The 27,500-nt window shown below is 45.0% G+C and overlaps 1 protein-coding gene and 1 long non-coding RNA gene across 5 annotated transcripts in view; one reads left to right on the top strand and one right to left on the bottom strand.

The window, feature by feature from the left end:
* The window catches only part of LOC310739934, a 1,820-nt gene extending 75 nt beyond the window's left edge, over positions 1-1,745 (top strand). The window contains exons 1-2 of the long non-coding RNA XR_014537530.1: positions 1-192; positions 808-1,745. The exon at positions 1-192 is cut by the window's left edge and continues 75 nt beyond it. This is a non-coding gene — a long non-coding RNA (uncharacterized lncRNA). The remainder of the gene's footprint in view (positions 193-807) is intronic.
* A 1,730-nt stretch (positions 1,746-3,475) lies between these two features.
* sgsm3 (small G protein signaling modulator 3) lies at positions 3,476-27,500 on the bottom strand. 4 transcript variants are annotated; one of them, XM_083566222.1, is made up of 22 exons: positions 27,068-27,449; positions 23,698-23,757; positions 21,681-21,766; positions 21,285-21,348; positions 20,644-20,855; positions 20,311-20,418; positions 19,999-20,142; positions 19,260-19,455; positions 18,950-19,095; positions 14,125-14,358; positions 13,608-13,790; positions 8,900-9,055; positions 8,605-8,659; positions 8,475-8,524; positions 8,234-8,386; positions 8,082-8,152; positions 7,838-7,886; positions 7,509-7,594; positions 6,511-6,633; positions 6,135-6,195; positions 5,944-6,015; positions 3,476-4,408 (listed from the first exon to the last, which is right to left on the bottom strand). In XM_083566222.1, exons 2-21 carry the CDS (start codon positions 23,702-23,704, stop codon positions 5,944-5,946), a joined length of 2,256 nt encoding a protein of 751 aa, XP_083422348.1. In that variant the 5' UTR covers positions 23,705-23,757; positions 27,068-27,449; the 3' UTR covers positions 3,476-4,408. The 4 variants fall into 4 exon arrangements, with proteins under 4 accessions (XP_083422348.1, XP_083422347.1, XP_083422345.1 ...); XM_083566221.1 differs by having other exon boundaries at positions 27,187-27,449; XM_083566219.1 differs by lacking the exon at positions 5,944-6,015 and having other exon boundaries at positions 27,187-27,500.

The raw sequence follows: 27,500 nt of genomic DNA, 5'->3' as shown, positions 1-27,500 counted from the left end.
CTTCCTCTGTTTTTCTCTTTTCTTCCTGCCACTCTTTTCTCCTCATCCTCCCTTTTTATTATTTCATATCTCTACCCTGCTGACTGTTCCCTCGTTCCCCACATCATCCCCTGTTCCTCTCTTACTGTTGTGTTTATTTGCTCTCACTCTCAGACTGAGGGAGAGGAAGACACTCAGATTAAAGACTCGAAGGTAAAGTCAGACGTCTGGGATTACAGTGAGAGCAGACACACGTCTCCTGTCCTAAAACACAGACTCCTGTTCCTCACTGTGGAATGTAGAAGAGATGTTTGTTTTCACACACAGTCCACACAGACGCCAAAACCGATCCAATCACCATCACATTCAATCATCAGAATCAATCATATTTAATAATCATATTAATGATATTTAAATCTATTTAATAATGAAATGCGGTGTGTTTTGTGACTGAACACGGCGTGTGTGTGGACAGAAGGTGGAAACGGAGAGAAAGTCTACCTTGTTAAATGAAGTGTGTGTGAACACGCTGCTGCTGCTGAGCAGATTGAAGTCCAGGTGCTGTGTGATGTTGATCTTCACTCTCGTGGCCTCGTTTCAGTTCCATTTGAAATTAATCAGATTTTCACATGAAAATCATCACTGACTTTTATTTTCTCGACTCATGACAGATTTAAATATAAAAGAACATTAAAGACCAGTTGTTCAGTTCTGTGCTGTGATTGGTCAGAACATGTTCCAGGTCTACTCATCACGTTTCTGCTCATGGCTTGTCCACATGGACGTGTACAGCACACGTTTATAACACGTGTTCTTTTCTTCTTCCAGCCAAAGTCTGGAGGCAGGAGACGAGGCGGACAGAGACACAAAGGGAAAAGTCAATCCAGCTCCACGGCGCCTCCTGCTGGTGCAGTCGGAGGTTGTTAAGCTCCTCCCCAACCTCCTACACGCAGTCCGTTTTTTTTGTAGCATCTAGAAGACATGAAGACGAGCAGCTGCCTCCACAACTCGTTTATTTTACGCTTTTATTTTAAACCCGGACCACAGCACCGCTTCATCCACGCAGAACTGCGAGGAACCATCACGCAATGTCCAGCAGATCAACAGTGAATCCTGTGTTCAGCTCTACACTGTCCTCATCAGCGTCCTCATGAGAGAAGCAGAGAAGCTGCATGGTGGTTTCTTGTGTTCCGTTTTAAGAAGCGGCGGCGCCTCGTGTGGAAGATTGAAGGTTTCCTGCATTAAAGCTGCACAGACTCATTATAGTCTCCTCTGTAGATAATATTCAGTTTAAGGTCTGTGATTATGATGAAGAAGAAGATCATATAGTAAAATAAAGAGATGTTTCATCACGTTTTCCACACTGGTGATTGGATTCATCTCAAACACACACAGTTCCTCATTAACCCTCGAGAGAAAGGAACCACTTGCTGCGTTTTCCTTCTGTTTGAGCAACAAAAGAAAAAGTTTATATTTATTTAAAGGAATACACACAAGAAGTAAATGAATAAAAGGAAGAGAGAGATACAGATGGAGAAAGGAGGAGCATTAGATAGAGTTCAAACCTGAGAACTTGGAGTGTGAACATTTAATTGATTGCAGCTGAACTGAGTAGAAAAACACGTGTTTGTATGTGATGAGTCACACGAGCACCAGGGGGCGGTGTTTTAATGCCTGGAATATCTTGAAACCTGCAGGTGCTTCATGAACGACAGAAACCCGAATCCACGTGTCTGGTTTGGCGTGTAATAAAAAAACAAACCTGTGTTTGTGTTCATGTCTCGATTTTTCGGCCCTGCGCGGTCAGGTCCAGTTTATTACTTTTCACAACAGACATTGTCTCAAAGCAGCTTTACAGAATTTAGAAGTGAAGGTGAACAATGTGTATTTATCCCTGATGAGCAGCATGGAGACTGTGGTGAAGAAAAAACTTCCCTGTGACCATGAAGAGCATCTGAAGATGATTATTTTTTACTTCACCCAAAAGGTTCTCCTGTAATCAGAAGGTTTATGTTCATGTTATCGGAACATGAAACCTGCATTAATGCTCATGGTCTCACTTCTTTAATTAGTGCTGTGAATTTGGGAAGAATCTGAGATCTGATTTTTCACCCAAAAAAACAAAACAAATGGTTTTTTTGGTGTGAAACGTTTGACTTTGAGATTTTTTCTTTTTTTTTTTTTTTTGAGATCTGAATCTAAATCTTAGAGGGGTTTCCAGGCCAAAACACGTCTCATATCTGAGGTTTGAAGAAGGTCAGGGTGAAAAGGGGGATATTATTGTTACTTATTGTTTATATTACTCTTCTGCTTTAGTGTTTTCTGGGGTGAACATGTTTGACTTTTTTTTTTTTTTTTCCCCAAACCTGTGATATGAGGCTCTGAGTGTAAACTTGGAGAAACCTGAGAAATTTTCTCCAGCTGAAGTTTTTGAAGAAGAAAATAAACATGCACTCATCTCTTTCATAATCTCAGAAAACAGCAGCGAGAATTTGGGAAAAATCTGAGAAAGTCAAAAATCTGAACCAGAAATCCCTAAACAGGCCTTTGTATTGTTTGCTTTTTGAGTAGAACATTGAGTTGATCTGAGTTCCTCACACTCCATATAGAGAACTGGGAGACTGAGACACGAGGGCAGCGTCTGTCTTCAGGTCACATCTCCAACCAGACACCTCCACCTCAAAGAATAATCAGGCTCCATTAAATCCTGACAGGTTTCCTGTGTTTAGATTTAGAATCCGACCTTCAAAAAAAACAGAGCCCTCGAGCAAACTTTCGACTCTGCATCAGGAGTGAGGGGATCAGGATTATAAAGAGAATCCAGAGGACGAGGAGCAGGTTATAAACAGTAGGAGACAGTGAAGGGTTCTCTTCGGATATGCCTGGTTCATCCCGACCTCTGGATGGAGTCCTTCTCAGTTGAGTTCACTTTGTGCAGCGGGTGATGTTCCACACATACAGCCTAAAGATCCATAAAGCCGCTGAGCAACTGGAGAACTTTGAGGGCTGTATTTAATATCAAGTCTCCTAAAGTGGCTCAGGACCACAGACGCATGAACAGATCTGTATTTCTGCACCTTTTTTAATTAAATTCAGTTCATGTTTATTTGTATTGAGCTTTTCAGTGAACATCTTCTCAGAGCAGCTTCACACAGATACCGTGGTGATGAAGAAGCAATAAAATCTTCTTTACTGCACATCTCAATAATATAATTAGAATTAATGGACATTCGGTGCCACCCACATGAGGCTGAGGTTCCCCTGAGTCTGGTTCCTCTCAAGGTTTCTTCCTCATACCATCTCAGGGGTTTCACCACTGACGCACACATCAGGAATAAATCATTCTAAGGAATGAACTTATGGGCAATGAAGGTATAAATTCTTTTATAGAACCTTCTCACTGCGTCATTGTGTAAAGCTGCTTTGAGGCAGAAGTCCACTGTAAAAACAGGAAGTAATGATCAGTGATGTGGAAGTACGATGTAGAAGACAGCAGTAATGGAGAACAGTCTCTCCAACCTTTATTTTCTTCATGATCAGTTATTACACAATGTGAAGCAAAGCTTTAAATCCCTGTGGGTTCTCGATCAGATCTCGTCCTTCATGAGTCCGGGTTTGACCCGAGTTGACCCTCTACCCACCTGCAAGCCACGTGTGCGTGTGTAAGAAAAGTAGTGATGTGCGTACAGCGCCCCCTGCAGGAAGGTGACAGTCGCACCGCACACACCCAGTGTTTACAGCTCAATATAATAGAGAGAGAACTGCAGGAGACAGAGACGACCCTCAGACACGCTATAATACACTCTAAACTCAGCATGGAATCATCATCATCATCACCATCATCATCACCGATGAGCTGATTATCAACACACCTTTACACCATTCCTGAAAGAAAAAAAAACCTGACCAGAACAAGTGTGTGCACTTCATCTACATTACACACACACACACACACACACACACACACACACACACACACACACACACTTCAGATTTCACACTGATGTCCTACACAAACCCTGCAACTTTAAACTAAAAAACACAAATTAACCAGGGAGTGTGTGTGTTTGTGTTTGTGTGTGTGTGTGTGTGTGTGTGAGTGAGTGTGTGTGAGAGAGAGTGATGATGACAAATGGCCATGCAAATGTAAAAACCAGTCTGTGCATGCTTGGTTCTTCATGTTCTCCAGCAGAGGAACATCAGAAGTCCTTACACACCTGAGATGTTCTGCTACACACACACACACACACACACACACACACACACACACACACACACACACGTTCACTGTTATATAAAGCTGTTTACATGTCACTTTAAACGTGTGTATGTATGAGTTTAGTGTTTATCCATCGATGTCCCAGCTGAAGAGGTGATGTTTGACCAGCATGTCCTGAACACCTTCCTTCAGGGGCCTCTGCTCCTTTTCCTACAGAAACATAAAGAACATCATGTAGTGTTTCTCTCTCTCTCTAGATCTCCCACACACACACACACACACACACACACACACACTCTCTGCAGGAGTAAAGCCCTGCACTGTCCACCAGGCATGTGCTGGACTCACACAGTCCCCTCACAGGAGACAGAACAGTGTGGTGAAGCAGAAGATGGAACTCCTCAGGGTTTATTATATGACTATGAGGAGTGATCAGCACATGTCTGGTGTCCACTGCTTACTGCACCAGGACAGGAAATGATTCAGCAGTCAACCATCAGGTCTGATCTGAACCTTCTCATTCATCCACAATAAGAACAATTGTTCAAACCCTCTCCCTGATTTCTTTACACAAAGAGGGAAGTAACCACAGTAACACCCCTAAAAGTTGATCAAAAAACATAAATTAATTGTAGAGAAAAAGAAACAGAGAGAATCAGTGGTTACGTGCAGCAGAAGAACAGTGTGCTGTGGAAGAGGGGTGCATTTACTTTTACACACACACACCTAGACATAAGTCAGAAGCTGTATCTGAAGAAGCATTTTGATGTATTTACACACTTGTTAAATGCAGCTCAGAGGGACATGTAATGATTCCAGTTAGAAATGCATTAATAATGTTTTGATATTTTAATGGTAAAATGCTGAATATTGATATTGTACATTATTTAAAAAAAAATGTGAAAAATTCTTTACATGTGATATATAAACTGCCAATAGGTGGCAGTAAGTCACTATTAATAAGTGAGTCATTGCGATTGAACCGAATCAATAAAATAAGTGATTCGTTTGGGTTATTTTTGTCTGTGAAATCGAGCAAAAACAGCAATGTGGTGTCAAAAACATAAATCTGTTAATATTAAGGTATTGTTTATTAAACTGTTTGATAAAATCAATATATCAATAAGCCCTTCCCCCTGTGCTGCTCCAGACTGAAGAGAGACCATGGGACCATGAAGGCTGCAGTGATTATTAAAGGGGCGGGGCAGCTGGGAGGAGGGCATATCCCAAAGCCACACCCACTACCAGCACTACAGCAAGTACAAAAACATACACACACACACACACACACACACACACACACACACACACACTTTAACACTTGTGAAATGACTATATGCAGTCTGAGCCTCAGGTTCTGTTCAGTATTGATAAAAATGTGGATTGGATCGGCCCGGATCAGAGATCAGATAGCCACAAGAGGTCCTCACACAGACTTGCTGTAAAGACGTGAGTATCTGTAGCATCTCTCGTATCATTTGTAATAAACATTTGCTGACTTGAGCTCAGGCTGAGCTTCTAGAAACAGACTTGTTCATCCTGACTAGATCTTTCTCCTCTCTTGACACCACACCACCACGTGTTCAGATTCAGGAGGTGTGTCTGACCACACAGCGACTTACATATATCTAATCACGATAAAGTGAATTGTACAGGTGAAGGAGAGAACCTGATAGAACTGAGTTGTGAACCTCATCTCTGAAGTGTGGTGATGTGAACAGAACATGAGGTCAGACTCATTTTACCTAAAGATCCCAACTAAAGAGGTGATGTTGCACCAAGACATCCACCACTTCTGATCTCAGAATGGGAGACTTCTGGAACAGCACACACACACACACACACACACACACACACAGATCCTGTGCTCAGCTTGTGTGTATGAGATTGTGTGAAATACACCAGTACATGTGATGTGGTGATGATGGAAAGTCACCTCTTTCTTGGCAGGTAGTTCACAGTCCTGAGAGAGACTGAAGGAGAACTTGGATAAAACTCTGAAACAAAAAAGAAACACGAATTTGATTTACACAGACCGGGCAAAAAGGAGATAATATTTTTCTGATTATATTTAGTTGTATAAGACTTCCACCAGCAGAGGGCAGTGTAGTGTAGTGAGCCGTAGACTGTACCCCCTCCCCATGTAATAATGTACATTGATGACATCACTGTGTCCATGTGTGTGGACAGCTGCTGTCTCTCATTATATCAGTATTACTCTTCATTTAACCACAGCACTGCTGCGTTCTCTATCTTATTTGTGTGTGTGTGTGTGTGTGTGTGTGTGTGTGTGTGTGTGTGTGTGTGTTTACCGAAGCTCACACTTGATCTGCACCCAGCCAGGACTGCGTAGGAATGACCATGGCTGATACCACTTCTCTACTGCTGAGATACTGGAACATAGAACCTCCAACCACAAGTGTAGCACCTGCTCACTGTAACACACACACACACACACACACACACAGACACACAGAGTTAAGATGGGAGAAAATAGAGAGAAGTATAGAGAGAAGGGAGGAGAGATTCAGAGAGAGGAATGGAGGGGTGAGGGGAGAGATAGAGGATCAGGGTTCCTACACATTTTTCATTTGAAAATTCCAGACTTCTGAAAGATTTTAAAGACCATATTATGTTACAATCTTTGATGTATGTAGGAATCAGAATCTGAGATGTTTTTGGTCAGTGCACTGTCATGGCATGTGCTGCCTGTGCAGATCCAGTCCAGCGCTGATCTTTCAGCAGTGCTGAGAGTCTGCTCCTAACTCCACTATTTGGCCATGTCCACAATAATATGTTGTTGTTTGAAAGCATATTTTTCTCTCCGTTTTGTTCTTCCGTCCACAATGAGATGCCGTTTTCAGTAAACGAAAATGTAGCTTTTTAAAAATACTCTCCAAAGTGGATAAATCAGAAAAAGCTGTTTTCTGTGGGCCGTGAAAACCATGATGCATTTTTAGTCATTGTCACAATGTTTCAAAAAGCGGGAAAGTAAATAAACAGCAGACGGAAATGACGCAGGTTAAAGCGTCTTACGTTTACTTTTGGGAAACGACTGAAAACAAGTGTGGACGTGACAAATTTATCTGGATTATTGTAGCCTTTTAAAAATATATTTTTACAAATTCTTAGTTTTTTATTACAGAAAAATGAATAGGCAATAGTATGGAAACAAATACAACCCCCCCAAATACTAATTCTGACCTGGACATCACTTAAATCAACTCTAATCAAATTAAATTCTTTTTCACACTTTTCCAAAATATGTAGGAACCCCGGAAAAGAGAGAGAAGAGGAGTGGTGTACATACTTCAATCCCACACAGATGAGTGAGCGGAACTTGACGTCCATCTGAGCGTGTGCAGAGTCGTGACTCATATTTACACTCTGTACAGCCTGAAAACCGGGAGAGAGAGAGAGAGAGAGAGAGAGAGAGAGAGAGAGAGAGAGAAAGAGAGAGAGAGTTTAATATTAAACAATCTAAGATCACCTTTTGACTCACACCAAGATATAGGAATATACATAAATATCTGTTACCATGACAACCCAGTATTTGCAGTATTCTGTAACCCCACTGTGATATTCTGATCATGATCCCTGTCCACAAACACATTTAACACAAACACCTGAGCCACTCACTCTGTACAGCAGCTCTTCAGGAGTAAGAACTTTTCCATCTTCATCTAACCTGAAGGAACAGAGAAAGGGAGATTATATTATCATAAATTGATATAAATATGTGCAGAGTTTTTAGACTTCCGTTGTAAAAGTTTTGTATTCCTATCCAGTCTTTAAGTGTGTGTGTGTGTGTGTGTGTGTGTGTGTGTGTGTGTGTGTGTAAAACACTGAGCAGGAGACGAGTTGGGCAGGGTTAAACTCTCACCTGTAGGTTTTACAGAGCACCAGTCTGGAGTAAACCGAGTTGAAGTCTCTCTCCACCTCCCGACTCGCCGCCTGCAATCACACAAAACTCATCAACAAGCAGCGCTTATAAAGCAGACAGGAGGTGAAGAGTGATGTGAGCTACTGTGATACCTCCTCAATGAAGAGCCAGGGGTGGCAGGGCCCACCCAGTATAGAGGGCTTCTTCAGACCGTGCTGAAAAATGGCCTTGAGAGCAGGACACAGTGTTCCCCGAACCAAATCAGTTACAGCCTCAGTCACAGAGTCATCACCAGCCAGAGAGTACTGACACACACACACACACCATCAGCGTTACAACTTTATTACACTGAAAACACTCAACACAAACACACGAGTTTATTCATTTATTTACCTCTTTACTACGTTCATCCAGGATTTCCACAAATTTAGCTGGAAACCAACCTGAAACAAAACAGAGCAGTAGGTTACACGCACGCACGCACGCACGCACGAAAGTGTGTACAACGCTCTACAGGGTGTACCTCTCAGTCCGTTCAGCTCTCCCACCCAGCAGTGTTCATCCTTCTGAGACACAATCTGAGAAAGAAAGAAAGAAAGAAAGAAAGAAAGAAAGAAAGAAAGAAAGAAAGAAAGAAAGAAAGAAAGAAAGAAAGAAAGAAAGAAAGAAAGAAAGAAAAAGGAGAAAAGAAAGAAAGAAGAAAAGAAAGAAAGAAGAAAAGAGAAAACATAATCTGCACTGTGAACATATTAATACTCATTATAATACTCCACGTTAAACAGGACCAGTATGTGGTTTTGGGAATCACAGAAACTTACTGTGATGATGTCATTTTTTCGGAAACCCAATTCATCATCATCATGGCGCTCAAAATCCAGCAGTGCTTTAGCACGCCTCCTGCGATTCTGAGACACCACCAGAAAGTTCTCATGGTCCCGCTGATGACTCTCCATGGAGTAGTCTGGAGTCAAGTCCTGATATGTGTGTGTGAGAAAGAGACAGTTTGAGATCCTATAGCTGCATGAGTGACAATAATGATACAGCTGTGGGCAGAAGTCCTCCCACTCACTGTGGTGCAGGAGTCAGGGTGTATGGTGATGATGATAATGATGAAGTACTCACTGTGGTGCAGGAGTCAGGGTGTATGGTGATGATGATGATGATGATGGACTCACTGTGGTGCAGGAGTCAGGGTGTATGGTGATGATGATGATGATGAAGTACTCACTGTGGTGCAGGGGTCAGTGTGTATGGTGGTGATGATTACGATGATGATGAAGGACTCACTGTGGTGCAGGGGTCAGTGTGTATGGTGGTGGTGATGATGATGATGATGATGGACTCACTGTGGTGCAGGAGTCAGGGTGTATGGTGATGATGATGATGATGAAGTACTCACTGTGGTGCAGGGGTCAGTGTGTATGGTGGTGATAATGATGATGATGATGATGAAGGACTCACTGTGGTGCAGGAGTCAGGGTGTATGGTGGTGATAATGATGATGATGATGGACTCACTGTGGTGCAGGAGTCAGGGTGTATGGTGATGATGATGAAGGACTCACTGTGGTGCAGGAGTCAGGGTGTATGGTGGTGATGATGATGATGATGATGAAGTACTCACTGTGGTGCAGGAGTCAGGGTGTATGGTGGTGATGATGATGATGATGAAGGACTCACTGTGGTGCAGGAGTCAGGGTGTATGGTGGTGATGATGATGATGATGATGATGAAGTACTCACTGTGGTGCAGGAGTCAATGTGTATGGTGGTGATGATGATGATGATGAAGGACTCACTGTGGTGCAGGAGTCAGGGTGTATGGTGATGATGATGATGATGAAGTACTCACTGTGGTGCAGGAGTCAGGGTGTATGGTGGTGATGATGATGATGATGAAGGACTCACTGTGGTGCAGGAGTCAGGGTGTATGGTGGTGATGATGAAGGACTCACTGTGGTGCAGGAGTCAGGGTGTATGGTGGTGATGATGAAGGACTCACTGTGGTGCAGGAGTCAGGGTGTATGGTGGTGATGATGATGATGATGAAGTACTCACTGTGGTGCAGGAGTCAGGGTGTATGGTGGTGATGATGATGATGATGAAGGACTCACTGTGGTGCAGGAGTCAGGGTGTATGGTGGTGATGATGAAGGACTCACTGTGGTGCAGGAGTCAGGGTGTATGGTGGTGATGATGATAATGATGAAGTACTCACTGTGGTGCAGGGTTCTGTAACTACTAGTTCAACGGTAAAAGACCTGGGAGTTATTTTATACAGCAACTTATCTTTTAAAAATCACATCAATCAAGTTACAAAAACAGCCTTCTTTCACCTTAGAAATATTTCTAAGCTAAGAAATATGTTATCTATATCTGATGCAGAGAAGCTCGTCCATGCGTTTATGACCTCTAGAATAGACTACTGTAATGCATTACTAGGTGAATGTCCTGCATCATTAATAAACAAGCTTCAGTTAGTTCAGAATGCCGCAGCAAGAGTTCTTACTAGGTCAAGAAAATACGATCATATAACCCCAATCTTATCGTCCCTACATTGGCTTCCTATTAAGTTTCGAATAGACTACAAACTACTGCTACTCACTTCTAAAGCACTAAATGGTTTGGCTCCCATGTATCTATCCAGTCTTTTAACACGCTACAATCCGTCACGCTCCCTGAGATCTCAAAACTCTGGGCTTCTAGTAGTTCCTAGAATAGCAAAGTCCACTAAAGGCGGTAGAGCATTTTCACATTTAGCTCCTAAACTCTGGAATAGTCTTCCTGACAGTGTTCGGGGTTCAGATACACTCTCCCAGTTTAAGTGCAGATTAAAAACATATCTTTTTAGCAAAGCCTACACATAACACACATCACACACATCACATCACAACCTTGTGCTCCAGAACATCTGATCACATGCACATTATCAACTTGTGCTGTTAATATCATGAACAGCAGCTACGCTAATTCCTCTCCACTGCTTCTCTTTCTCTCCCCATCCCGAGGCTTCCTGAGGTTTGGCCAGCTCCAGTCACGTCCCACCTCGTGAAGATTATGGACCTATGGATGATCATGGAGAAGTAGATGCCGAGTGTTTAAAGGCCCTGGCATGGAGAAGCTGATGCTGGATCTATGATGATCACAAATTGTTCTGTATTGTTGAAAGATTTATGACCAAACTCTTGATGTCACCCATATGAGGATGGGTTCCCCTTTGAGTCTGGTTCCTCTCAAGGTTTCTTCCTCATATCATCTAAGGGAGTTTTTCCTTGCCACTGTCGCCACGGCTGCTCATCAGGGACAAACGCACACCATTCACCTTCACTGTTGTTTTCTGTAAAGCTGCTTTGAGACAATGTCTGTTGTGAAAAGCGCTATACAAATAAACTTGACTTGACTTGACTTGACTGTGGTGCAGGAGTCAGGGTGTATGGTGGTGATGATGATGATGATGATGATGGACTCACTGTGGTGCAGGGGTCAGGGTGTATGGTGGTGATGATGATGATGATGATGAAGGACTCACTGTGGTGCAGGAGTCAGGGTGTATGGTGATGATGATGATGATGATGATGGACTCACTGTGGTGCAGGAGTCAGGGTGTATGGTGATGATGATGATGATGAAGTACTCACTGTGGTGCAGGAGTCAGGGTGTATGGTGGTGGTGATGATGATGATGATGATGATGGACTCACTGTGGTGCAGGAGTCAGGGTGTATGGTGGTGGTGATGATGATGATGATGAAGGACTCACTGTGGTGCAGGAGTCAGTGTGTATGGTGGTGATGATGATGATGATGATGATGGACTCACTGTGGTGCAGGAGTCAGGGTGTATGGTGATGATGATGATGATGATGATGAAGGACTCACTGTGGTGCAGGAGTCAGGGTGTATGGTGATGATGATGATGATGATGATGAAGGACTCACTGTGGTGCAGGAGTCAGTGTGTATGGTGATGATGATGATGATGATGATGATGAAGGACTCACTGTGGTGCAGGAGTCAGGGTGTATGGTGATGATGATGATGATGATGATGAAGGACTCACTGTGGTGCAGGAGTCAGGGTGTATGGTGATGATGATGATGATGATGATGATGATGAAGGACTCACTGTGGTGCAGGGGTCAGTGTGTATGGTGGTGATGATTACGATGATGATGAAGGACTCACTGTGGTGCAGGGGTCAGTGTGTATGGTGGTGATAATGATGATGATGATGATGATGATGATGGACTCACTGTGGTGCAGGAGTCAGTGTGTATGGTGATGATGATGATGATGATGATGATGGACTCACTGTGGTGCAGGAGTCAGTGTGTATGGTGATGATGATGATGATGATGATGAAGGACTCACTGTGGTGCAGGAGTCAGTGTGTATGGTGATGATGATGATGATGGACTCACTGTGGTGCAGGAGTCAATGTGTATGGTGGTGATGATGATGAAGTACTCACTGTGGTGCAGGGGTCAGTGTTTATGGTGGTGATGATGATGATGATGAAGTACTCACTGTGGTGCAGGGGTCAGTGTGTATGGTGGTGATGATGATGATGATGATGAAGAAGTACTCACTGTGGTGCAGGGGTCAGTGTTTATGGTGGTGATGATGATGATGATGAAGTACTCACTGTGGTGCAGGAGTCAGGGTGTATGGTGGTGGTGATGATGATGATGATGATGATGGACTCACTGTGGTGCAGGAGTCAGGGTGTATGGTGGTGATGATGATGATGATGATGAAGGACTCACTGTGGTGCAGGAGTCAGTGTGTATGGTGGTGGTGATGATGATGATGATGATGGACTCACTGTGGTGCAGGAGTCAGGGTGTATGGTGGTGATGATGATGATGATGATGATGAAGTACTCACTGTGGTGCAGGAGTCAGTGTGTATGGTGGTGATGATGATGATGATGATGGACTCACTGTGGTGCAGGAGTCAGGGTGTATGGTGATGATGATGATGATGAAGGACTCACTGTGGTGCAGGAGTCAGTGTGTATGGTGATGATGATGATGATGATGATGGACTCACTGTGGTGCAGGAGTCAGGGTGTATGGTGATGATGATGATGATGATGATGAAGGACTCACTGTGGTGCAGGAGTCAGTGTGTATGGTGATGATGATGGTGATGATGATGATGATGATGATGGACTCACTGTGGTGCAGGAGTCAGGGTGTATGGTGATGATGATGATGATGATGATGATGATGGACTCACTGTGGTGCAGGAGTCAGTGTGTATGGTGATGATGATGATGATGATGATGGACTCACTGTGGTGCAGGAGTCAGGGTGTATGGTGATGATGATGATGATGATGATGAAGGACTCACTGTGGTGCAGAAGTCAGTGTGTATGGTGATGATGATGATGATGATGATGAAGTACTCACTGTGGTGCAGGGGTCAGTGTGTATGGTGGTGATGATGATGATGAAGAAGTACTCACTGTGGTGCAGGGGTCAGTGTGTATGGTGGTGATGATGATGATGATGATGATGAAGGACTCACCATGGTACAGTGGTCAGGGTCGAGACAGTGGAAGTGTTCAGCAGTACGAGTGATCGCTTCCCTCAGCGCTGCCACCAGCTCAGTCTGTTTGATGTTTTTGGCCTTGAGAGCCTCAGCCTCATCCTCTCCAAACAGCAGGGAGCTTAATGTGGACTTCCTGCGCAGACTCTGTCTCCGAACCACCTGCAGGAGGAACAGGAGGAAGATGAAGTTCACACCTGATACTAACACTGCTGTAGAATTACATGTACAGTGGTCCCTTGACCTACGAGTGAATTAATGTACGAGTTTTCTGAGGTACGAGTCGTCACACAGTCAATTTTTTGTTTTGTTACGCGAGCAAAAAATTGAGCTATGAGCTCGTCCACGGATCGAATTAAACTCTCAGGTCAAGGAACCACTGTACAAACTGAAACTTCATAATAAACACCAAGTGGAAGTGTTAAGTCCTGAAAAAAACTACAGACATTCCACAATGTGTGTGTGTGTGTGTGTGTGTGTGTGTGTGTGTGATTACCTTATTGAGGCCGGTGTTAAGAGTGTGTGTGGTGTTGGAGTTGAGCTGTGTCTGTTCAGCGAGGATGTAGGCCAGGTGTTTGTGTCTCTGAGCGTCCAGCGTGTCCTGAGAGAACGCCCCTGCCAGTCTCACTGCCTCCCCCAGCACCACGGCTCCGTCCTCCAGCTGACTCGGCAGGTCTGACAGCGTGTTGAAGATGGACGCAGAATTCTCAGAAGACACCAGCTCTTCCTCCTGCACAGGAAGCCAATCAAGAGGAACGCTGTGGTGAGAGGCAGCAATGATGTGGACGTGGGTGTCGCTCTGACACCTGCCTGGAACCTCAGCCAATTAGCAAACACATACAGCTTATTATAGAGCTGCAGGAACACACTGAACAAACAGGAAGTCACTCCAAGTTCACTTCATATAAACTCTCAGATTCTTCAACTTCTCGATGATCTCAAACACCTTCCTTCCTATTCCTGGAATTCCATTCAATTTCTGATTTTTATGATAAAACATTTTTAATCGTTTTCTTTTCCTACTCACACACCCACCAAATAACTCATTTACTCACTCACACACCCACCAAATCACTCATTTACTCACTCACACACCCACCAAATAACTCATTTACTCACTCACACACCCACCAAATCACTCATTTACTCACTCACACACCCACCAAATCACTCATTTACTCACTCACACACCCACCAAATAACTCATTTACTCACTCACACACCCACCAAATAACTCATTTACTCACTCACACACCCACCAAATCACTCATTTACTCACTCACACACCCACCAAATCACTCATTTACTCACTCACACACCCACCAAATCACTCATTTACTCACTCACCCACCCACTCACCCACTCATTTACTCACTCACACACCCACCAAATCACTCATTTACTCACTCACACACCCACCAAATCACTCATTTACTCACTCACACACCCACCAAATCACTCATTTACTCACTCACCCACCCACTCACCCACTCATTTACTCACTCACACACCCACCAAATCACCCATTTACTCACTCACACACCCACCAAATCACTCATTTACTCACTCACCCACCCACTCATTTACTCACTCACCCACCCACTCACACACTTACCCACTCACTCATTTACTCACTCACCCACCCACTCATTTACTCACTCACCCACCCACACACCCACCAAATCACTCATTTAATTTACTCACTCACCCACCCACTCACACACCCACCAAATCACTCATTTACTCACTCACACACCCACCAAATCACTCATTTACTCACTCACCCACCCACTCATTTACTCACTCACCCACCCACTCACACACTTACCCACTCACTCATTTACTCACTCACCCACCCACTCATTTACTCACTCACCCACCCACACACCCACCAAATCACTCATTTAATTTACTCACTCACCCACCCACTCACACACCCACCAAATCACTCATTTACTCACTCACCCACCCACTTAACCACTCATTTACTCACTCACCCACCCACTCATTTACTCACTCACCCACCCACACACCCACAAAATCACTCATTTACTCACTCACCCACCCACTCACACACCCACCAAATCACTCATTTACTCACTCACCCACCCACTCACCCACTCATTTACTCACTCACCCACCCACTCATTTACTCACTCACCCACCCACACACCCACAAAATCACTCATTTACTCACTCACCCACCCACTTACACACCCACCAAATCACTCATTTACTCACTCACCCACCCACTCATTTACTCACTCACCCACCCACACACCCACCAAATCACTCATTTAATTTACTCACTCACCCACCCACTCACACACCCACCAAATCACTCATTTACTCACTCACCCACCCACTCAACCACTCATTTACTCACTCACCCACCCACTCATTTACTCACTCACCCACCCACACACCCACAAAATCACTCATTTACTCACTCACCCACCCACTCACACACCCACCAAATCACTCATTTACTCACTCACCCACCCACTCACCCACTCATTTACTCACTCACCCACCCACTCATTTACTCACTCACACACCCACCAAATCACTCATTTACTCACTCACACACCCACCAAATCACTCATTTACTCACTCACACACCCACCAAATCACTCATTTACTCACTCACACACCCACCAAATCACTCATTTACTCACTCACACACCCACCAAATCACTCATTTACTCACTCACCCACCCACTCACCCACTCATTTACTCACTCACACACCCACCAAATCACCCATTTACTCACTCACACACCCACCAAATCACTCATTTACTCACTCACCCACCCACTCACCCACTCATTTACTCACTCACCCACCCACTCACACACTTACCCACTCACTCATTTACTCACTCACCCACCCACTCATTTACTCACTCACCCACCCACACACCCACCAAATCACTCATTTAATTTACTCACTCACCCACCCACTCACACACCCACCAAATCACTCATTTACTCACTCACACACCCACCAAATCACTCATTTACTCACTCACCCACCCACTCACCCACTCATTTACTCACTCACCCACCCACTCACACACTTACCCACTCACTCATTTACTCACTCACCCACCCACTCATTTACTCACTCACCCACCCACACACCCACCAAATCACTCATTTAATTTACTCACTCACCCACCCACTCACACACCCACCAAATCACTCATTTACTCACTCACCCACCCACTCAACCACTCATTTACTCACTCACCCACCCACTCATTTACTCACTCACCCACCCACACACCCACAAAATCACTCATTTACTCACTCACCCACCCACTCACACACCCACCAAATCACTCATTTACTCACTCACCCACCCACTCACCCACTCATTTACTCACTCACCCACCCACTCATTTACTCACTCACCCACCCACACACCCACAAAATCACTCATTTACTCACTCACCCACCCACTTACACACCCACCAAATCACTCATTTACTCACTCACCCACCCACTCATTTACTCACTCACCCACCCACTCATTTACTCACTCACCCACCCACACACCCACAAAATCACTCATTTACTCACTCACCCACCCACTCACACACCCACCAAATCACTCATTAACTCACTCACCCACCCACTCACCCACTCATTTACTCACTCACCCACCCACTCATTTACTCACTCACCCACCCACACACCCACCAAATCACTCATTTACTCACTCACACACCCACTTACACACCCACCAAATCACTCATTTACTCACTCACCCACCCACTCACCCACTCATTTACTCACTCACCCACCCACTCACCCACTCATTTACTCACTCACCCACTCATTTACTCACACACTTACCCACTCACTCATTTACTCACTCACCCACCCACTCATACACTTACCCACTCACTCATTTACTCACTCACCCACCCACTCACACACTTACCCACTCACTCATTTACTCACTCACCCACCCACTCATTTACTCACTCACCCACCCACACACCCACCAAATCACTCATTTACTCACTCACCCACCCACTCACCCACTTACCCACTCATTTACTCACTCACCCACCCACCCACCAAATCACTCATTTACTCACTCACCCACCCACCCACACACCCACCAAATCACTCATTTACTCACTCACCCACCCACCCACCAAATCACTCATTTACTCACTCACCCACCCACTCACACCCACCAAATCACTCATTTACTCACTCACCCACCCACTCACCCACTTACCCACTCATTTACTCACTCACCCACCCACCAAATCACTCATTTACTCACTCACCCACCCACTCACACACCGACCAAATCACTCATTTACTCACTCACCCACTCACTCACCCACTCATTAATTTACACACTCACCCACCCACTCACACTTACCCACTCACTCATTTACTCACTCACCCACCCACCACCTCTCATTTACTCACTCACCCACTCACTTATTTACTCACTCACCCACTCACTCATTTACACACTCACCCACCCACTCACACACTTACCCACTCACTCATTTATTTACTCACCCACCCACCACCTCTCATTTACTCACTCACCCACGCACTCCTTTTGTGTTTCCACGTTGTGTGTACGCAGGGTTTACAGTTTACTTATAGTTGCACACTTTCTCCCAGCAAGTTTGTTTTTTTAGAAATCATAACCTTTGCGTAAAAAACATCAATTCAGATTTCTTCCAGAAAAAGGTGTGTTTATAATGAAGCCACAATCAACACACCCAGGTCAACTCTATTCAGCTAATTATGTACATTCTTGTGAAACTAATGTCGAACTAGATCTAATTCATAGGTTTTTACGAAAACCATTACATTATTTTTAATTGTAAATACTTCAAAATCTATGTTTTCTCTCCAGTTATTTCCTCCAATATTAAATGCTATTATATACATATTCATGACATAAAATCCCATGAACTTAATTTCAGATCGAGGTTTTAAGGCTACAAAGTGTGAAAGTTCAAGCGGAGTGAATACTCAGTGCAGTAACACAAGCTCTCTGATCAAGCCTGAGTGTTTCATTACATCAACTGTAATATTTTAATAAACTGTCCAATGACCTTTAAGTACATGAAGCCATGCGCTTTAAAACCGTCAGAGCTCTCTGAAGTACCACTCACTTACACACACTCACACACACACACACACCAACTCTGGTGTTCCTCTTAAATACTGCCACGTGCTCCACTCAGCCAGATTAGCCACTTCAGTGTTGATCTTACATCAGCTCCACGTGTAATATTGGAGAGAATCAGGAGTTTTCAGAGTGTTCAGAGGACTCACTTTGATCTTCAGCATGCCCAGGGTCACCTGGAAAAGCACGATGGAACCCTCATAGAAAAGCAGATCCCAGATCCGCAACAGAACCCGGATATCCACCACACTGGCAAACGAGGTCAGGAACCAGTGCAGAGTGATGAGGGAAAGTTCTGTGAAAAAACACATCCCATAATTTTTGTCAAATGCCTTATACAGATCAAAAATCTACATAAAATTATTATAAAAAGATCAATAAAAATCAAGTCTTTGTGTGTGTGTGTGTGTGTGTGTGTGTGTGTGTGTGTGTGTGTGTGTGTGTGTGTGTGTGTGAGACCGATGTCATGCTCCTGCAGCAGGCGGTCCAGACGGGGCAGGTACTGGACGATGAGCTGGCGGAGAACGCGCTGGTCCGTCTGCACCCCCAGCAAGGTGGAGGAGAAGTACGATGGAGGCAGCAGGTCCTCAATTAAAGCACACATCATCCACAGTGCATCTTCTTCCTCCAGGAACAGCAGCAAACATGACACCACCTACACCACACACACACACACACACACACACACACACACACACACACACACACACACACACACACACACACACACACACACACAGTGAGACAGGTAAGACTGTGGGGTTAAGTTAATAATTAATATTCATTATACTCATGAATATTCCACATTTACAACTGTTTATTTAGTTATTTAACACTATCTGGTCCTGATACTCAGACAGCAATGTAAAGTAACATCTAATAATTTACTACAGCATTGACACAGAGAGAGAGAGAGAGAGAGAGAGAGAGAGAGAGAGAGAGAGAGAGAGAGAGAGAGAGAGAGAGAGAGAGAGACAGACAGCCAGACAGACAGACAGACAGACAGACAGACAGCCAAAGAAATAGACAAACAGTGTCAAAAACAATCAGAGACAAAACAATGTCAGACAAAGACAGACAGACAGACAGAAATATAAAGAAAAAGATAGTGATGGAGAGACAGTGTCAAAGTGAATCAGAAACATGACAATATGTCAGAGATGGACAGACAGACAGAGACACAGACAAACAGACTCACCATGCCGGTTCCTTGACAGTACCCGATGTCAGGGTAGAGCCAGGCCAGTCCCCTAAGAACCCGTCTAAGGCGTGGAACTCCCACACTGCTCAGAGTACTAAAGCACGCATTAGTGGGCATGGTGCGCAGAAGATCCTTCTCTATCTGTGGAGAACACACACACTTACTATATAATACACTATCAAAAAGGTAGAATTGTGTAATGAATGCTTACACAAGTAAATTATCCATCTGTAATATTGAGTGTATGAGAGGTATGTGTGTGCGTGCGTGTGTGTGTGTGTGTGTGTGTGTGTGCGCGTGAGAGAATACCTGTTTGGCTGCTGTTGTGTCATCATTTGAGCTGTTTTTGATGATCTCTCTGTAAGAAATGTCTGAGGTCCTTTTCTTCTGCAGTGCTCCCGACAGACGCATCCATAGCTACACACACACACACACACACACACACACACACGTCACATTACAGAAGCAGTAGAAGTGATGAGAAAGTTTTCAGTGTAGTCTGGCCCCTGCAGCGCACGCACGCACACACAGACACACACACACACACACACACAGGCATACACTCTGAGAAGCAAAGGATGCACGAGCTGTAGAGCGAGAAATTAATAAATAAGTATAGCTTGCGTACACGCACACACACACCTGAGGTCTCATGCTGTGTGGTATCCCAGCCAGCACGAGAGAGCGGAGACGATCGGAGCGGGGCAGGATGGAAGAGATCAGGTCCCAGGTGAGATCTCCTACTGTGTGGTTGTGTGTGAACTCCAGGTGGGCCTGCCAGCGCAGTCTCTGCTGGGGATCTTCTCTCTGTGGAACTCGATCACCTCGAAGCCAATCACGTGCCTCTACACCAGCTAACACACACACACACACACACACACACACACACACACACACACACACACACACACACACACACACACACACACACACACACACACACACCAAAAGCAAGAAACTCCTCAGACATATTAGAGTAACAGATAATCCGGTGCAGTTACTCAATAACATGAGCTACTTTTAAAATCATTTAATAAAATTGATTGGATGGGCTTCCTGTGGGCTCACCACGTGCGGGAGGGACCGTAAGGGACGGTGCTGTGAGGATGGGGCAGCAGTCGAAGGCGGGGGCCTGTTTAGACTGCTGCCCCTGCGACCCGAATTACGGATGAGTGGAAGAAAATGAATGAATGAATGAATGATTGGATGGATGGACAGATGGATTAATGGATGGATGGATAGCCAGACAAATTACCAAACAAAAGAAAAAATCAATTTCTTACCTTCACTGTCGATCCGGAACCCGAACTCATCATACTGAGGTTCCGATAGCAGATTTTTGTCTTTCTGTAAATCCCACAAACAAAAATAATAATAACAGTGAGAGAGAGAGAGAGAGAGAGAGAGAGAGAGAGAGAGAGAGAGAGAGAGAGAGAGAGAGAGAAAGAACAGCAAGATAGTGAGAGAGTAAGAAAGTGAAAGAGAAAGCAAGTAAGAGAGCAAGAAAGTTAATGAGGAAGAGAAAGAGATGAAGTGAGCGAGAAAGTTAATGAGAGAGTAAATAGTGAATGAGAAAGAGTGAGAGTGAGAAAGAAAGTCAGAGAGTAAGAAAGTGAGTGAGAATGAGAAAGAGAGTGGAAGAGTGAGAGAACAGAGAAAGAGAACAGAAGGTGAGATACCTGGTGCTGCTTGGTTAGGATGTCTTGAGGCCACATGCTGGGGGTGAGAGCAGAAAATGGGCCCCCAGGGGCCGGAGTGTAACTGCCTGTACACACACACAGAAATGAACAGAGCTGATTTATTCATCTTTATTCATCACTAACAGCAGAAGTGAGATCTGAGGATTTTTTTACTGAACCAGGGCTGAAACGATTCCTTGAGTAACTCGAATAATTTGAATACAAAAATTCATAGAGGCAAATGATTTGCCTCACTGCTACATTTAGTCCATTTAACTACACACAGAGCAGTGCGTTTCCCCACAGACCATTATTACTGACGCACCACCCGCTAAACTCTGGAGCGCTCCAAGCAGCTAAACACTATGAAAGCCCTTTTATCTTCTTTCAGCTGCTCCCATTAGGTGTCGCCATAGTGGATCATCCGTCTCCATACCTCCCTGTCCAATTCTGACCTTATTTCTCACACTTCAGATTTTTTTTTTTTTAGCCATTTTATTAAAATGTTTGTATTTGTACTTAAAGGCACTAAATAGTTTTAGTTTTCACAGATATTCTGGTATGCATTTTCAGCAATAAAAATGTAGATTTTTCTAAAACAGGAATCAAATGTTCATTTCAAGAGACCCGTCTTATTTTCTCTTTTCTCTTTGGTATCGATCTTTAATAAAGAAAAAGCACTTTTTATCTGATTACTCAATTAATCAGTGGAATAATCAGTAGAATACTTTATTAATAAAATAATCGATAGCTGCAGCCCTGCACTGAACCCTTAAAAGTGCAAAAAGTTATTTTTATACTTTTGTTAGAATTTATTATAAAAATGTTTTTATTCACTTTATTACCCAAACCTTTTAATATATATTTATGTATGTTTGTGTAAATTAGGGCTGCACAGTTTTGGAAAATGTGTGTGCGGGTTACGCGTGACCGCGAGGGGGTGCGGGTTACGCGTGACCGCGAGGGGGTGCGGGTTACGCGTGACCGCGAGGGGGTGCGGGTTACGCGTGACCGCGAGGGGGTGCGGGTTACGCGTGACCGCGAGGGGGTGCGGGTTACGCGTGACCGCGAGGGGGTGCGGGTTACGCGTTGGTGTCGAGGAAAGATGTGCGTTACCGTGAGTGGTTGTGTGTCCTGGTGTGGGTAAGAGGAAAAGGAAAGCGTGTGAAAAGTGAATGAAAAATACAAGAAAGTTGTGTCTGTTGAACTGTTGCCTGTCGTCTCTTTTTTTTTCACCCCGGAACCAGTGAGATGTTACAGATTTGACCACGTGATGTAGAAACTTTAATTAAGCGAATCTTACACAGTTCATCTGCTCAGTGTTGGTGATCTTAAAGATCAAATATCGCCATATAACAGATGTATCATTGTTTTGGCTACTAGTTTAGTGTCGATCTGCTCGGCGTCCACCTTCACCTGGTCTCCGCGCTGCACAAGAAAAAGTCAAATGACCACACACAACACACGTGCACTTCCTAAACTGAGATGAGACTATCTGGTGTTTTTTTTGTTCTGTTAGTGGCACAGAAAATCTGAAACTGTTCTTAGAAAGTGTCCACACATGCACTTATTAATTTCATTAAATCGCTGATATCACGATTACGATACGATTAATCCTGCAGCACTAATGTAAATTAGTATTTATTTATTTTATTTAAATACTATTGTAATTTACATGTTTTCAGGTTATTGTGATGTTTGTGTTTCATCCGCAGACTCTCGCTCACAGTAGATGACTAAAGCTTTTTTTGTCCACTGTTTAATCAGATGTAAGTGGGTAGGGCATGCGATCCCACTCCTGATGGATCAGGTTGAGAGGCATGAGAGTGAGAGAGCAAAGAGACACACAGACTAATAGAAGTTCAGGACCAAATCAGAGCATTCATATTAATACACATATACCCAGCATGTTGTTATGGTTAATCTGTGTGTGTGTGTGTGTGTGTGTGTGTGTGTGTGTGTACTTTTCCTCAGTATCTACACAGAACCAGCAGGTTAGGTGAAAGTGAGGAGATACCTGACATGTTTGAGGAGATAGAGAGAAGATTCAGATCCAAAGAGAGAGGTTCACACAACTCTGAAAACAAGGAGAACAAACTATTAACAAAAATCTTCATCACAAACACACACACACTTCCTTAAACAGAGCAGAGAAACAACATTAAAGGACATTTTAAAGGGATTATTCACCTTCCTTCTTCCTGTTCTCATGTGTCCTATATATTTATATATATATATATGTGTGTGGGCTCTCACACGCACACACAAACTACTAATCAGCAACATATGAGGCATGTGGAGGAGGAAGTGGGACATGTGGAGGAGAAAGTGGGACATGTGGAGGTGGGACATGTGGAAGTGGGACATGTGGAGGAGGAAGTGGGACATGTGGAGGTGGGACATGTGGAAGTGGGACATGTGGAAGTGGGACATGTGGAGGAGGAAGTGGGACATGTGGAGGTGGGACATGTGGAGGAGGAAGTGGGACATGTGGAAGTGGGACATGTGGAGGAGGAAGTGGGACATGTGGAGGAGGAAGTGGGACATGTGGAGGTGGGACATGTGGAGGTGGGACATGTGGAGGAGGAAGTGGGACATGTGGAGGTGGGACATGTGGAGGTGGGACATGTGGAAGTGGGACATGTGGAGGAGGAAGTGGGACATGTGGAGGTGGGACATGTGGAGGAGGAAGTGGGACATGTGGAGGAGGAAGTGGGACATGTGGAGGTGGGACATGTGGAAGTGGGACATGTGGAGGAGGAAGTGGGACATGTGGAGGTGGGACATGTGGAGGAGGAAGTGGGACATGTGGAGGAGGAAGTGGGACATGTGGAGGAGGAAGTGGGACATGTGGAGGAGGAAGTGGGACATATGATTTGGGCTAATAAATAATCAGGATGGATCTGTTGTCTGAGCAGCTCTGAGAGGCATGCTGTACACATCTGTGGGTGTTTTTTTGTGTGTGTGTGTGTGTGTGTGTGTGTGTGTGTGTGTGTGTGTGTGTGTGTGTGTGTGCGTGCGTCCCACCATAGACAAACACAACCCAACCTTTCACTACACACACAAGGAATCTTGTACACTGGATATAAAAGTCTACAGACTCATAAAATATCAGAATTTAAATATAAACACAGAAATAATAAATCTGTAAACGTCAGACTTCTTCCATCTTTAATGTGATCTTCCAACAAACAAAAATCCGGAGACAAAAAGAAATATTTAATAATTGGGAATTGTTTAAATAAAAAAAATACCCTGATTGTAAGTCAGCACACCTTTTAATAACAGGGCTCTAACTGTCCTCAGAGTCACCAGTCACCTGCAGAATGAGGCCTGTAGGTAAATCACACACCTGAAGTTCTAGTGATTGTGATTAAAACCTGATTCGAGTCACAGCTGCTGCTGGAGGATTTATGTGAATGTTTGAGGTTGTGTTCTACTAAGAGCCACAGACAGTCACCAAAGAGACTGAGAGACTTCAATTCTGAACGCAACCAATCAGGAGAGAGATGTAAAAGAATATCAAAGGCTCTGAATGTACCACTGATACACCTGGACTACACCTCCGTCCTCCACACCTCCGTCCTCCACACGTGGACTACACCTCCGTCCTCCACACCTGGACTACACCTCCGTCCTCCACCACACCTGGACTACACCTCCGTCCTCCACCACACCTGGACTACACCTCCGTCCTCCACCACACCTGGACTACACCTCCGTCCTCCACCACACCTGGACTACACCTCCGTCCTCCACCACACCTGGACTACACCTCCGTCCTCCACCACACCTGGACTACACCTCCGTCCTCCACCACACCTGGACTACACCTCCGTCCTCCACCACACCTGGACTACACCTCCGTCCTCCACCACACCTGGACTACACCTCCGTCCTCCACCACACCTGGACTACACCTCCGTCCTCCACCACACCTGGACTACACCTCCGTCCTCCACACCTGGACTACACCTCCGTCCTCCACACCTGGACTACACCTCCGTCCTCCACACCACCGTTCTCCACACCTGGACTACACCTCCATCCTCTACACCTCCGTCCTCTACACCTCCGTCCTCCACACGTGGACTACACCTCCGTCCTCCACACGTGGACTACACCTCCGTCCTCCACACGTGGACTACACCTCCGTCCTCCACACGTGGACTACACCTCCGTCCTCCACACGTGGACTACACCTCCGTCCTCCACCACACCTGGACTACACCTCCGTCCTCCACCACACCTGGACTACACCTCCGTCCTCCACCACACCTGGACTACACCTCCGTCCTCCACCACACCTGGACTACACCTCCGTCCTCCACACCACCGTTCTCCACACCTGGACTACACCTCCATCCTCTACACCTCCGTCCTCTACACCTCCGTCCTCCACACGTGGACTACACCTCCGTCCTCCACACGTGGACTACACCTCCGTCCTCCACACGTGGACTACACCTCCGTCCTCCACACGTGGACTACACCTCCGTCCTCCACACGTGGACTACACCTCCGTCCTCCACACGTGGACTACACCTCCGTCCTCCACACGTGGACTACACCTCCGTCCTCCACCACACCTGGACTACACCTCCGTCCTCCACCACACCTGGACTACACCTCCGTCCTCCACCACACCTGGACTACACCTCCGTCCTCCACCACACCTGGACTACACCTCCGTCCTCCACCACACCTGGACTACACCTCCGTCCTCCACCACACCTGGACTACACCTCCGTCCTCCACCACACCTGGACTACACCTCCGTCCTCCACCACACCTGGACTACACCGCCGTTCTCCACACCTGGACTACACCTCCGTCCTCTACACCTCCGTCCTCTACACCTCCGTCCTCTACACCTGGACTACACCTCCGTCCTCTACACCTGGACTACACCTCCGTCCTCTACACCTGGACTACACCTCCGTCCTCTACACCTGGACTACACCTCCGTCCTCTACACCTGGACTACACCTCCGTCCTCTACACCTGGACTACACCTCCGTCCTCTACACCTGGACTACACCTCCGTCCTCTACACCTGGACTACACCTCCGTCCTCTACACCTGGACTACACCTCCGTCCTCTACACCTGGACTACAGGACTCCTGTACAGGTATTATAAGTGTGTTGTAGTTAATAAAACTCCCTCTGAGAGACTCCGACACACCTGAAATTATTATAGCGAAAATAATAATAATAATAATAATAATAATAATAATAATAATAGGAAGGAGAAGAAGAAGAAATTATTATTATTATTATTATTATAAAAGAAAACAATTGATATTAAATACATAATTAATATTAATGAGCAGTTTCATAACTCGTGTGTTTATTAACTTAAAAACGGGAATGTCCGAACATTTACCTCAGATCCTCCATCTGTCTGAGGTACTGCCTCGAGCCCGCTAATTACCCCGATAACTACCCCGATTGGTGTTCTACCAGCTGAGCTCGTTTCTCCAGAAAGGTATAGTAGATCCTCACCTTTTCCACCATGGCCTGACTCCTTCACCACAGCTCCAGTCACACACAGTCAGTTTGCCTGCTGTGCTAGCCTCCGATGCTAACAGGTTAGCTTTAGCTCCGGCTCGCGCTGTTTTGCGTCACGACCTGCGGCGGTCTCACACCCGTCCTCCTCCGCCAGGAGAACTAGTTCCACTTTTAGCGAACTGACATGAAACAAACAGCGAAGTTTTTCTGAGATTTGATTTTTATCCTGTATTATTTTACAAGTTTTTACAAGTGAGTGTGACTACAGCCATAAACGTATATTAATAACCCTACTGTAGTGTTCCATA

The sequence above is a fragment of the Silurus aristotelis genome (genome assembly GCF_946808225.1).
Source record: "Silurus aristotelis genome assembly, chromosome: 17".
NCBI classification, from domain to species: Eukaryota; Metazoa; Chordata; class Actinopteri; order Siluriformes; family Siluridae; genus Silurus; species Silurus aristotelis.
Note: the sequence above shows the minus strand (reverse complement) of the source record. Positions and strands in the feature narration are given on the sequence as shown.

Bases quoted from the DNA above. Each gene is read 5' to 3' on its own strand.
- sgsm3 (XM_083566219.1), bottom strand. The intron at 8,387-8,474 runs GTAAATAAATGA...TGTGTGTGTCAG, and splicing joins TGGATGAACGTAGTAAAGAG to TACTCTCTGGCTGGTGATGA. The intron at 6,196-6,510 runs GTAAACACACAC...TTTTTGTTTCAG, and splicing joins CAGATCAAGTGTGAGCTTCG to AGTTTTATCCAAGTTCTCCT.